General features: G+C 36.8%; 1 protein-coding gene across 1 annotated transcript in view; it reads right to left on the minus strand.

Moving 5' to 3' along the window:
* ARHGAP42 (Rho GTPase activating protein 42) overlaps positions 1-14,698 on the minus strand; it is a 167,614-nt gene that overhangs the window by 41,265 nt on the left and 111,651 nt on the right. The window contains exons 5-7 of the mRNA XM_082483163.1: positions 13,218-13,319; positions 8,618-8,728; positions 1,389-1,493 (exon numbers count right to left, since the gene is read on the minus strand). Coding sequence (XP_082339289.1) covers positions 1,389-1,493; positions 8,618-8,728; positions 13,218-13,319 — 318 coding nt within the window. The remainder of the gene's footprint in view (positions 1-1,388; positions 1,494-8,617; positions 8,729-13,217; positions 13,320-14,698) is intronic.

Consider the following 14,698-nt stretch of genomic DNA (forward strand, 5'->3'; position numbering starts at 1 on the left):
GGAGAAGGCGCTGAGATGCTCTACAGACAGAGAACATTTGCATTTCGATCCAAAAGGAAAAGGTTAATCATCTAGGAGGTTTTGCCTTATTCCCTCAAGCAGTGTTTTAAATGATCTATACCGACATATGAACAACAGACATAAAAGGGGAGAGGGCTAGGGAGGTGTGCTGCTCACACTTAATTGCAGCAAAACCTGGAAGAGTGCAGTACTCCTAAGAAAGTGGATCTACATTAACAGTGCTAAGCCAATGCTGTCTTCCGACTCTGAGCCAACATATGCCTCTCTAATAGCAAGATGCTCCAGGGAAAATGTCAGTGGTTTATTTTTCAGTAACCACAGGGAATAGGAGTTGAGCACAGTAAGGTGCTTTTGTATTCCCAGACTTGTTTCATGTTCCCTAAGTTCAGTGGCAAAGGCACTACCCACAAAAGCTGATGTCAGATCTTCTAAACTGTCGTAGCTTCTTTGACTCTAGTGGAGCCACAAAAATTTCTGTTTGGTGAGTATCTTTTCTTGAAAGAATGCAATGGATAAGAAATGGAGTCACACCAAAAATAAAGCTTTTGAAGTAAATGATAGAATTCCTTCACTCTCTGTTAATTTGTTCTGTACTTTGAAGTTACTCGTCATGAAAAATTTAGGGCTGGCCCAATATTAACATGCTGAACTTCACTTTTTGCTTTGAAAGCAAATGATAGTGGTTCTAATGCAAATCACGTTTAAAGTTGTTTTGTATCTACTTACTTGTATGTCCCTGGAAGTGTAATATCTGAGTTACGCAGTGAAATAAATATAGCCTTGTATACAGTAGCTATGCTAAGTGGAAAAGCATGTTAATTAAATGCATTTTTGTTACTTCTGAAATCCAGAGTACAGCCAGAGAATGGCTTCCTATGTGTGCTTTATATACAGTGGGAAGCTAGCAGACAGCAGGACACGCTTTTTGTGGCAATCCGTGACCTTAAAGAAACAAACTGCATCATTTTATACTAGTTGGGAGCATTTTTGGAACACATACTTACTCCAGAAGACAGGCCCTACTCTCAAGAAAGCATTTACACATGTTTAAACCTATCTGGACTACTATGTTTTCTTATAAAAAACTTCGCCGCCGTCCTTCTTTTCCGGTTCTCGTTCCCAAAATTTTAACCTGGAAATCACAAATTAACTATCTGAAGATTAATTTTTCCGAAGTTATTTGTTGACAGGAATCTTCATTACATTTAACCTTACCAAAACTAACTTTTGCCTATTCATATAGTACTTTGATTTTAGCTTACTAAAACATTGAAAGATTTAGAGTTCCAATAAAGTCCTATGAGTCTACTTTAATATCCTGAAATGAAATTAGCAAAGAAAATGGTGTAAATACAAATCATCCTTACGTTCTGCAAATTGAACTGCAGCTGCTGCTTGTATGGTGCAAACTCCTGAGCCAGTTCATATCCTTCATGGTAAAATGTAAATAATCCTTGAAGAAAGGCTAAGAGCTGAAAAGGTAAAATTGAGAAGCACTGTATCTTTTTAATGCTATACAACACAAATATAACAGAACATACACTAACTTATAAGGAATAGGTAGTGTCTGCCACAGTGAAAAAATAGTTCTTACCAACTGCTAAACACTTTTTCTATTAGAAAGCAATAACTAAGCACAGTTGACTTTCTATTAGTTTTCAGCAGCAGAATGTGGTAAACCATCAGGAAAAAACATTGTGTGTCTTATGTCCTGGAACACTCTAAGCTTTCATTACATGCAATAGCAAAGCTTTGCTGAGCAAGGAATACGTGGTTATAACTTAAGAGACAGAGGTGTTACACAGGCTTTTGCGTCACAAAGTTGTCATTTCCATAATGATTTAATTCACTGCCCTAGTCATTTTGTCCAGTAATTCATCTGGAGTCTTTGATGGTGTGCATTTTCCAAGTTCATACTTTGAGTTCAAGGGTTTTTTCTTCAAAATATTTTTTCACTTTCTTCATAGTAATTGCTTGGGATATGACCTATTTTCCATAAATGAGATGTATGTTTTGGACAGCTTAATACAACACAAGAAATCCAGACTATTTCTTCCTGCTCTGAAAAAAATGCAAACTCTATCTGGTATGTCTGTGACTGACTCCAACAGAACGGTTGAAGTCTGTACGTATCCAGTTGAAAATTCTTTTTAAAGTTTGCTTTAAAGTAATGTTTAAGTAGTAAAAAGTGCAACTAGATTTTCTGAATGCTTTTTTTAGCTGTTGAATTAATGCATTCCTACCACCTATTAGTTTTAAAAGCCTTCTAACTGATTCTGTTCTAAATTTTAAAAATGTTTTTACATTGCTGTAAGTCTTCTTACCTACTATTAAATAACCAACATTTAACTTTTTATTATGGCCTGTTTTCTTAGTATATATAATTTAGCTTACATACAGCCAAGTAAAGAAAACAACAGAAAAAAAGAGATATTAACTTGGATGCACAATAACAAAAGCTGTAACAACAGGACAGATTTATCTTAGTATATTACAGCCACTGAAAAGCTAATCATCTAGACTAAGTAACCAGCTGTCCAGGCTGCCTTATAACTCAGTAAAAAAACACAGGTATTCAAGAGCATAATTCTTCTTCCTTTTTCAGACTTCTCTCTCAGGATGGGATGAATGATCCAATGGAAACATTTATCTCTCTCCATCGACTATTGAAGTAGCCTACACTGAGGCAACAGAAATGACATCGTTCATATTTAATGCACTTTTCTTTGTGTTACCAGTACCATAGATTATCGTAAGTGAAACAGCTTAGAAATGTAGCTTTTACTGTGTTTATATTTTCTTTAAATTTACACTGAGCCCTACTTGAAGAAATGTAGTTAAATTGTTCTGCCTCCCTCTTTCCTATTGCTCACTAAGAAACTGCTGTACTAACATAACACATATTTCAGAGGAATAGCTAAAATAATATTTTGCAATTTTAGAGCCCCATCCATTCCAGCATCACAAGGCATTCCGCACCCTTTTTGTATGCAAACTTCCACAGCTTGACAGGTGAAAGATCAAGGACGCAGCGCTCTGGGCAGAGGAGCTAACATGATGACTTGCTGCTACCAGACTGAGTCTTGCTCTCCCCTTCCCATTCCTCCTCCCTTTCCCCAGGCAGCTTTGTCAGGCGTCCCGCACAGCCTTGTGCCAGCTCTGCCATCACTGAGCCCTTCAGGGAGCATCCCTGCCTCGGGAAGCCCGCTGTTTTGCTGCATTAGTAAGTTAAAGCAGTTCAAGGTTAATAGACCATCAGTAGTGGCACGAATAGAAGTGTGAAGGCACAGCTGGGAGAAGGACTTCACCCTTGATTTTTACTGCAGGATCAGACGAAACCCTGGCCTCAGGCAGAGGTGGTGAAAGCCCATGGCTGCCCAGTAAGTCGGTGAAGGAGTCTGAAGAACTGAGAAGAGCCTTAGACGTAAAAGCTACTTTTTGTACAATGGGTCTTAATTCCTGAACTGAAACCAAACAAACAATGAAGGCAACACAGTCAAGTGAAGGGCTCCACAGCTTGTGTAAATTCTCTCGGCTTTACATGATCATCTGTCCAGCTGAAAACACTATCATCTCAGCTAAGGACCTGGCCCTGAAAGGTTCTTACTGCTTATTCAAGTGGTTCTGAGGAAGGTGCTAATACAACAATTTATCTTAAAAAGCTCCAATTATGTAAATGGACGGAAAGAGTTCTATAATTTTAAGGTTTACAATGTAATTCGAGAAAGAATTACATAAAAAAAAGAAAGAAAACTAACCTTCCTTTTTTATGAATAAAGTATAAAATAAGTACGTAAATTATAACTAAGGCTGTGCTGGCTCCAGCTGGGCAAAGCCCGTGCCCACAGTCTAGACCCAGTTACTCATCAGCACCTCCAACTACAGCTCCTTCAGATACAGCAGCACAACTACTCCTGTGCTTACTTTCACTTGGTTCAGTCCAAAGGACGTGGACTAATTTAACCTGTAAGTAGGAGCCTGCTGCTAAACTCACCCCTTTCACCTAAAGAAGCACTGCAGGAGTAATATGAGCACTCAACAAAACTGCAGCCAGAACAAAACATTAGAGCACACCAGAATTACAATAAAAGAACTAGTGGGAGAAAGTTTCAGTATGACAGCTTATGCCTACATTTTAAAGATCAGTTTAAAGGGCATTTCAGGAGAATGTACTATAAACTGTTGAAATTTCAGCTTCAATACTTGAAGAAAACCATTTTGCACCATACAAAATGCTTTTATAGAGTACACAGAGAAATACTGAGGAGAAAAATATTTAACACAAGGTGGCAGCAAAGTTGAATTTATCAGAAAGCAAAAAAAATAGGTGAAAAAAACCCTGAGAAAAATCTGAATGCATTTTATTTGAAGTACTCCTCAGGTACTTTGGCAGTTGTGCATTGCAGAGGATCTGGCCTTGAGGTTCTCTTGATCAAATACTCTCTCAGCACTTAGAAAAAACAGGAATAAAAGAAAAGTAAAAATATGCAAGCCCTAGACCAGCTTATTCAAGTTCTGTGTTGAAACAATGACACTGAGGATGGTATTTGCTTCTATGTACCTGTCACTAGTGGTGGAAGAACAGGGATCAGACAACGCCCTGTACCCAGTGGGCCTGTGCTCTTAAGGCTTCTTCATAACCACTTCCATCAGGACAGGGATAGCCGTAGCATTGCATAGAGGAGATTTAAAAGCCAAGGACTTTTGCCCTAGGCTTACGCTCACAGTGAGGTTTTCTTGTTGCTGGTGTTACAAGCGGCACTGCTGCTACTGGCAGGCTCGTCATTTTAAAGAGATTCGTAATAACATATAATAAAGAGATTTTAATAGCATTAAAATAAAATAAAAACAATATATATTTTAATAAAGATTTTCAGAATGTACTTTGAAATGGTCTTCACATGTAACAAGGTGATTTGTTTCACCAAACATCACATACAATGCCTAATGTGTTCATATCAACAACTTTTCATTTCAACAAGTGTCTTAGAGTCACCTCAATCTGAGTATCTAATCAGTCACATCAATAAAAAGCGAGGTCTGAACTCCGCAATACTATGCTACTCACTACCCCAGCGCCGCGAGGATTTCAACACAGAACCTGAAACAAAATCCAACTATTTCTTGAGACTTTATTTATTTTTATGTAGAGCTGGTGACCTCAAGACTGCCTGGTCATTTCATTCTCACAGGAAGAAGACTGTACTTAGGTTTCGGATAGGGGAGGAATTTAACCTTTGGCCTGCAGCACATCAGCCAGAAGTCCCTGTCTCCCTGGTTTCATTTTATTTATAAGGAGATAGCACTTATTCATCAGATTAAAGTGAATGTAGTCAATAACACAGAAAATCCAAGACGGGAAATTGAGTTTAACGTCCACATTGTAGTCTCATGGAACTGCATGCAATTACAGGCAGGGTTTGTTGGTTGTTTTTTTTTTTTTCTTTAAATAAACACTTCTGGGCTTTTGTGACATTTAATGGACCACCCCTCACATTTCAGATAGTTCACTGCTTATGAACTCTGTGCCCTGATTTCTACAGGCCAAGGGACAAAGGGGAGTTCTAGGAAGGCATCTGTATTTCTCTTAACAAGCGTAACAGCCTCGGAAAGCTGCATTGGTTTGGATAAGCTTCTCTGGGTCCACAGGGGCAAAGCTAGGATGAGATTATAGTCACTTAATTTGCTTTATTGCTTAACTTGCTGTAAAGTAAATTTTAACACTAATTTGTTCTTGAGAAAAAGTTTAAATTCATGATCAGTATAAAAAGCTTTAGTTTGGGGTTTTTTTCCTTGGAAAAAATCAAGATCTAGGAGGATCACAAACAGGCAGCTGTCAGTAACTCACACTGGTACACATTAGCAGCTCCTTGAAACAAGATGCAGAAGACAGCAGAGAAAGCCAGGGCCTGAGGAGCATCTGCAAAAGTCTACTTTAAATGTTATAATCCTCTATTCAGAGTACCAGCCATTAACGTTTTGTACCTTAAAATCTCTCCCCACTATCCTCCACGAAGGAACATACTCCACTTTTACCAACTTCCACTGTCCTACTGCTCTACGCGTAACCCACCTGGCAATTTTTGATAGGCTACTTCTCCCACTCTGGTCCCCAGACCTTCCTTATTTTTTGGCATAGACAAACTGAAGATCTTAGAAGGTGCTCCAGCAAGCAGATCATTTGCTTTTCAAGTTCTATTCCCATGTCATGAACGTATCCTTCTTCTGCATGGGCATCACAATTTCCTCCTTCACTGCACTAACAGCCTTTCTTTGATTTTTTTAAACTCTCCTTCAAAGAGTCTATTAGTAACACATCAGACTGAGAATTATATGGAGACGTGACACTGAGCTGATAAATCAGAGATATAAGCAGCACAAGCACTAGAATGCCCCACAACCAGCAGAGCTCCTGAGGAGGAATGTCCCTATAGACACACCACAGGGCATGTTCAAGCATCTGAACATCCATAGAGCACACAGAGGAAAATTAATAATATGGCAATTTTTTAGATGTGTGATTTTGAAGCGTTAGGCTTTGTCTTTATCTACTTGCATCTAGGAGCACACGCTAATACTTCCAACATCGTTTACATAAACTACGCATTTTTAGAAACCCTATTTTGAAGACTTCTTTTTTTCTTTGTCTCATGGTATTGCTGATGCGTATTATAACTTACTTGGTATACTTTGCTTTATGGGTTTTAGTAAATGCTTTTATTCCAGCATGTTGCATGCAACCAACTAGAAACAAGAAATTAAGAATTTTGAAGGTTCAAAATTTTATAACTGATGTTATAAATTAAGAACCATTTATATTCAGATAGATTACAAAAAATGCACACCTGGCACCCAAAAGACATTGCCTACAAGGGCTATCGTTACCAGTCTCCAGAGTATTTCCCATACCTTCCTCTGGAACATCAAGTAATGACCTGTGTGCAACAAACAGCATAGTGGGCTAAAATGCCTACTGATCTGACAGAAGGTGCCAAGTGATCCGCTCAAAATTAAATTTAACCTAATGTATGTGTACACCTGGTGACAAAAATACCCAGGTCCACCAGACTGAGTTTACCAGTAACTCCCCCTGCTTGCTTGCTCAGTATCAGCACTGATGAATTGAAAAATTGCTGTTTCATTTTGGTAATTCATAGCTGCTGCTGTGATGGCTGATATAATGCGGGGACAGCTCCTGGTCAAAAGGATAAAGCTCAGTATCTCCAGCTAAAACATATAAAATCAAATTTATTTTTCCTCTCTGTTTAACACATAGGATGAAAGATGCCCTATTTTAACTATATGCAATTGCACCATAATATTTCCCGATGCACAAAGTCTTCTCAGTACAGATAGTTTCTATTACTTTAAAGGAGCATAAAGTCTCCTATACCAGGGTCAGAGCTAGGTCAAAATTGCTAGATTTTTCCAGGATGTGAGAGTTTTGCAGAAGTAGACAGAGAGAGACACTCTGGATTAATCTGTGACAGGTAGAAAAATGTTCTTATTTAGGAATCCGAGCAAAGTTTTAGTCTCTAAGATTTGGCAGCTGTACGCCATAAAGATAGGATTTCTGTAAGTACTGCTTGCTGAATCCAGGTTCATTAGTTTGCATCAATGTCAAACATTCACTATACAATACATTCTCATCTCATGGAAAGGAGGCACCCGAGAAGCTCTTCTTGGTGACATTGGGTGTTAGAGATGTAATTCAACCTGCTTCACAGTCAAGAGTGCTGCTTCAGTTAGTTACAAGGAAGCTGGAAGATGGTGTGGAGAGAGAGAAAAAGTTATACTTGTCATGTTCCTTTTTCACAACTAATGCTCTGCAATGCTCAGTGTGCTTAATGGGAAGGGACAGATGACATTGGAAGTTCTCTGTCAAGGGCTACAGGTACTAACTAAATAAGGGAAGTGGCAAGCTAGTCCTGTATGACACGAACAGTAGTAATACTACTAATATGCCACAGAAATATTGAAACAGCTTTTGGTACTGACTGACCCAGAAGATAGTTGGGGGTGGGGGGCGGAAACACAGTCCAGGACAAAATCCCAGATCTAAATATGGACTTTGAAACACAGCTTCTATCTTCCTCTTTTATGGTGTGTCAAGGTATGCTTTCTTTTATGTGGAAAGTAAACTAAAGACAAATGACTCCACCGACAAAAAAATAAACTTACCTATCCTACAGAAAAACTGGTTTTTCACTTTATTTCATGTATAAGTCAGAAAACATAAGTGTACACTGCTTATATGGGATATTTAAATCCAAAAACTGGCTCAAAATTTCAGCCACAAAACCATGGTATTAGGAAACATCCATTATGCGTTGCACAGACACAACATTACATGTTGTCCCATTAAAATGTTATGCACACTCCAAGTCATCAGACATTTCACTTCACAGTAGATATGATACTCTTACATAATCCTTTAATAAACATGGAAAGTGCCCAAGCCAAGATCTTAACGTCTGTCTATATACAAACAACCTGCAATCACAATTTAAAAAGGGAGCAAAAATTAGACATTTTAAATTCAATTGTCAGCTTGAAATGCTTGCATTCTGAAGAAAAAAAAAAGCATAAAACTTACAGGTTCTACAAATTCAAATTTCTTTTTCTCTTGTACTTCCTGAATTTTAAAAACATATTCTAATGATGCTTCATAAAAGTTTTGATGTTCTCTGTCAATCTGTGTATCTGCCTAAAAGACAAAATGAAATATAGACAACATTAATTTACTCATCATGATTGCTTTAAAACCAGATTTTGTCATTATCAGACAGATCTTCCATAAGATTACTTTACAAGCTTCATGGGGTTCAGTTTTCTTCCTGAAAATTAGAATACCTACTTAAAAGAGCTGAATGCAAGTTTAAGAAGTTAACATTACACATTTTAGCCTCATGCCTTTTCCCCACTCCTTTTTGGTTTCCTCTTTCTTTTTACACTTTAATATTCTAATTTTTAGGCAAGCCTGGAGGAAAACTAAGAAAGGTGGCAGCAGGAACTCTGTCCCTTGTATGTGGCAAGTTTAGAAAAAGAAACAGAAGCAAGTGGGATAGGAATTAAGGAGGGACAAAAAGATAGTTATTTCTATTGAAATGTTTGAGTATTACATACACTGAAATAATATCTATTTCTCAGCTTCAAATACCTTCCCAAGAAGGTATTTTCTTTCTTAAATAGACTGTCTTTAACAATGACATCTTGCAACTTATTATTTCATAGTATGAGTCACATGCTCTTGGAATATAAACACATTTAAGTCCTTAACTTCATAAATCAATTACTTTTCACGTTTTAATTTTCAAATGCCAGAACTACAAGGCAACACATGTCAGAAGTGCCTGAATAATACCACCCCACATGAAGATCCAGTACCAAAACAGTGTCTTCTGCCTAAACAGCAAAAGAATTAACTCTTATCAGCTGATAAAGTGTACTAGGCTTTTATCCTCAATTTAAACAAGCCATAGGAGAGGGGCCTAACAGACAAGCAGTATCCTATGTGGATAATGCTTAAAGAAGAGATGAAGATTCCATTTCAATTCATTCTTCTTTGTAACCAATCATTTTCTCAAGCAAATCCCTTCTGGGTTGCATTAGTTAGGTTTTGGTCTTAGGTCAAAACGAAATTCTATCAAGTATCGACAATATGAGTAAGACCAGTTCTGCGATTTTTGACATACGCCAGTTAAAATATAGCAGTATACTTCTGTGTTTTCTCTAGTTCAATTCTGGCATTAAAAATAACAAATATGGGAAAATTGAAAAAGCTACATGTTGTCTTCCCTTGACAGCAAACATTAAACCAGCAAACACATCGTAAAAGAGGTTTAGTACTTTTAGCAGTACAAATGGAAAAAGTCAGTGTTTTCCTTCAGGCAGAACTTGGTCATCAATAGCACCATACATAATTAACATTGCTTCTTTAATCAACGACATGCTACTACCGTGATTTGGCTGCACAGACTTAACAATATTGATCCCTTCCCTAGCACCGTGTTCTAACACTACTTCAAAGCATGGGCCTCAATGATATGTTTCAAATGATTCAGTACTAGCACTTCCCTCCCATGCCTATAAAAAACTAATCAGAAAATTAAGTACACACACTAGTATTCTGAAGCAGAAATCAAGCACTCAGAATTCCAATAATCAAGTGCTTTACCACAGAATTAACTCTACCCCGTACCATTCATACAGTGCATTCTACTGTTTTCGTTGATACTCTGTTAATAGTTTTATTTCACAAAAACATATACCACAAAGGCAATGCTACATCGCTGAACAGAACCAGGTGCCACCACTCTGGGACACGATCCAGCAAGCCCTCGCTCACACAAGTGCCATCAATAAGCACTTGAGACAGACCTCAGCTCTCACATTTAATTATAAGCAAATAATGGAATCTAGTTTTAGAAATGAGCTCTTTCAGGCTTCGACTCAGAAAAAGTATTTAAACACCTAATTAAATCCATCTCCATTCTGAACAGCATTTAAGCAGACTGTAGTTGCAATGATACTTATGACAACCAAGTGCCATCTCAAATATGGATGGGTTCCTAAATTAAGGCCACAATCACCACTAGTGTACAGGGACTAAATCATAATTTCCAAAATATATCTCTGTAGAAGCTCATGGATATGTGTGAACACTGAGGATTCAGATTTGTAAGAACAGTTTTGAAAGTGATTTTGAAGTTTAAAAGCTGAAAGGGTTTTCAAACACTTTTCTATGACTTCAAACTGCACGTAAAAAATAAAAAGATTTGATGGATATGATTTTGAGTCTCTACTTGTATGATATCCAGTTATAGCGAGTAATATTTTCACTGATGTAGGATACCACTAAAATGTATACCAGAACTTCACATAAGCTTGGAGACTGAAAGCCTTTGCTCTACATTTATGACTGATTCTGGAACAGATTTCAGAGAAATAAAATCAGTAGTTTAACAACTTTTTCTCCTCGCTCAGTTCTGAACGTTTTCTGCTACACTCTGGGCTTCTGTAGGCACTGAAAGGATGGTATTATGAAGTTTCTTTTTGATGCTAAAGGAAGAAAAGTCTAATCATCTATGTATACTGCATAAGCAGTCTTGCAGGCTCTTAAAATATCCAACACATTTCAATTAGATGAATATATGCAAACTACTCGCTATAGAATATTTTCAGACCATCAAACTTTAGATGCTTAATTAAGGTGGCCTCTATTGCACTCAAGTGAGATATGTAGAATAGCCCAATACAGTAGGAGAACTACTCTGTGCTCATCCCAGTACTCTTTAACCCACATAACGTAACGAGGTACCATGAAACCTCAACAATCCAAAGAAACAAAACAAAGAACTATTTTCCAGTGCGACAGTAGAAGTCAAAAAATGGTATCCGCATCTCACTAAATGCATAACGTCGGCTTGAGGCAGAGACTTCCCCTCACTTGCATTGAGCACTAAAGCGTCAGCCACCAGCACCAGTTGATTCTTTGCTCATGCCCTGGTCCAGTGACCTCCATCCTGGACATACAGGCTATAAATGGGGCTCACTTGAACCACTCTGGATGTGAGTCAACAGCTATCACTCCCATTTCAGGCCAGAAACTGGTGCTTGGCCTCCTTTTTATTCACAATGCAGATACAGGCCAAGTCTCCCCAGTTAACATTTTGGTACTGATTTGCTATCGTACCTTCTACTTATGGTGGGTCTATGCTGCTGATTCAGCGCACCTACAGCTGCATAAAACCAGGGAAGACAGAAACGACAAATTATGCCCTAGATGTTTTACAAGTGGGGCATTCAGAAAAGCAAAAAGCCTCAGCCTCAGTCACAAGATTTTTAAATCCAGCGATGTCACTTAAGGACACAGTGGAAAAATTTATTCTGGTTTTCCATTAGTTTACATACTTGAGCCAAATCCATTGTTATTCTACCACAGTTTATTAGATTCACAGTTGTTACTTTTCACTTCAGTTGCTGTTTTTAGACTGTAATTATTCTCATGTCCCAAGAGTAAAATATTTTATTTATTTTATTTCTATTCTAGAGTAAATTGGTGCCTGAGTTCACTTCTCCACATTTTGATAAGGATTTTTTTTTTTAATCAGCTGATGCTTAGCCTCTAACAGAAGTGCTTCTTCATCAATACACAGGATATTTAAGAAAAGTGAAAGCTGTACATATAAAACTTTGACATAAAAGTGGAACAATTAACCATTCCTACTTAACTAATGTCTTATCTAGACAGCAATGGCAATTATGGCAATTCAGGAGTATAAACATTAATAGAAATTTTGAATTGCTAAGCCTCATTTAATTCAAATTATAGTATTATTGGTAAACATGAAAAAAAATCCTACAATTTGCGATGGAGTGATGGTAACATCTTCTGTGAAAACTCCATCTGCAAACTAATCCCATGATTTAAGTCACCATGACAAGAGTAATCCCATCAAAATAAATTTTAACCACTTTTGGCACAAATCCCGAAGTGTCAGCGATATCAAATTGCTGGTTTTACTGTAATTTGTCTCAAAGACAAATCATAATTATTCCTACCAACATACTGAAAAGCTCTGGAATCCTGCTGTTAAACTAGAAAACTAGAAGTCTTCATGATTTTTTTTTTTTTTTTTTTTTTTAGCAGAAAAGAATTAGCCATACAGACTCTTCAAATCTGAAATTGTAGATGCAATTTCAGGGCATGATGCTGCAATCTCAGAATAAGTTGAAAAAGAGGAAAAAAGAAGCATAAAAAAGGACTATTAAAGTGATCTCAGGTCAGTCTCTCAGATTAAACTTTATGTGAAACAGAAGCATAATTTCATAGAGTAATAAATTAAATAGCAAAGAAAAAGCAATTAATTATTTGACTTTCAAATATTCCACACATACCTTGAAAAAGTCACATTTTTATTGCAGCAATATAATTTTGTTGTTGCAACCGATAAACATGAGGTGTACTTGAAGTACACAAAGTTGGACATGTAGAACATTGCCTTGTTAAAATATTTAACTCTTACTAGGGTCATATTAATCCCACTCAAGAATTTATATTGACATCAAGCGTGACTACAGTAAATCACCACAATTTCACATGAACAAAATACAGCATGTCTTGAAGAGAACCAGTTTGTTATCATGATCTCTATGCAAATGTGAAACTGCTTAAGAGTGTGCTTAGTGCTTACATCTTGCAAATGAGATTCTTTCTTCTTTGCTGATAAATTTAAGTGCTTCTCTAGGATGGAATAATATTTTTCACTTTCCTTGTCAAACTTCTTCTTCCCATCCTGAAAAACAAAACATTGCCAAGTCAAGTAATTGACTAAGTATCACAGCTAACTTAAATTAAAAGAAAGAATAGTTGCCAAAATAAGTCTGGTTCTAACACCATTTTTGTTGGTTCCAATGTTTTTAGGGTTTAATTCTGAATTGGGCCTAAAGATACTAGGAGGACTGATTCAATTACTAAATGCAATATTAAGCAGGACTTTTTCCATAAACAATAAACCTATACAACAGACTCACATAGTTTAATAAATATACATGAGCTTTTATGTAGGTGGTATCTTGCTAAGCAGACATTTAATGCAAAATAATATTCCCCAAGATTCATAGACATACCTACCTGTCACACTGTTTTTGCTGAATAAAAACATTGTGGAAGAAGTGAGTGACTGTAACAGATTTGATGATGATGTAGGCCTATCCTTTGCATTTAAGACCAATATGCTTATTTTCCACCCACACTCTTAAAATATGAGGACGATGGAAAAGAATATATGTGGTTACAAAAGGAAATTGGTCCAAAAGTCTGTTTCCAATAATATTTTGATGTGTCTGAATATTTAAGCTTGTCTTATTTAAAAGTTATCCTGCCTTTTTCCTTTCCCATTCCTATTAAGTTTTTCCCATTGTGTGCAGACAATCCTCACATTTCTACTGTAAGACTACTTTAATACATGATAATACAAAAGAAAGCTGATGCTATGAGTAAATTAAGAAACACCTTATTTTCTGTAATCTAATTCAGAATTTATACTTAATTTTTTTTTTAAATCGGCTATCCTGAAATTTATATCCGAAATTTAAGAAGATGACACCTTTCTCAAAAGCTTCTTCATCTTTCAAGACGTGCCAAATTTCAGGAAATAGGAGACAGTGTTAAACTAAATATCCTATCAGAGTATTATTAATGATAAAAATATTATTTTTAATTACAAAATTATATATCCCCTAATTAAGAGCAACTCTCTGCCCGTGACTTTTACAATCTTAGGTAAGTCCTAATGATTCTTTCTAATGATTAAGAAGTTGAATATTTTGAGAAAACAAAGAAAACTCTAGATGACCAGTCCTACTTACACATGTGCAAAAGTTATTAATGGTGTAAAAACTAATTAGTGGACACGATGCAGTAACATCAAGTGATCTTCAGAACTGCAGTGATTCTTTTCCTGACCCTTTTCTTCCTAGAAATTGTTCTATACAAAACCAAATAACTAGCCTGCATTGTACCACCACTCTGTTTTTCCTTGTCATATCATGGGAAAGTCAGGTCGGTCAGAGAAATAAGAAACAGGAGGAAGAATTTAATGCCATGAATGAAAACTTATCAACCAGCTGTAACAACAACCTCCCTACTGATTAGTTCCAGTGACTAAAGTTC

The sequence above is a fragment of the Vanellus vanellus genome (assembly GCF_965231255.1).
Source record: "Vanellus vanellus genome assembly, chromosome: 1".
Lineage (NCBI taxonomy): Eukaryota > Metazoa > Chordata > Aves > Charadriiformes > Charadriidae > Vanellus > Vanellus vanellus.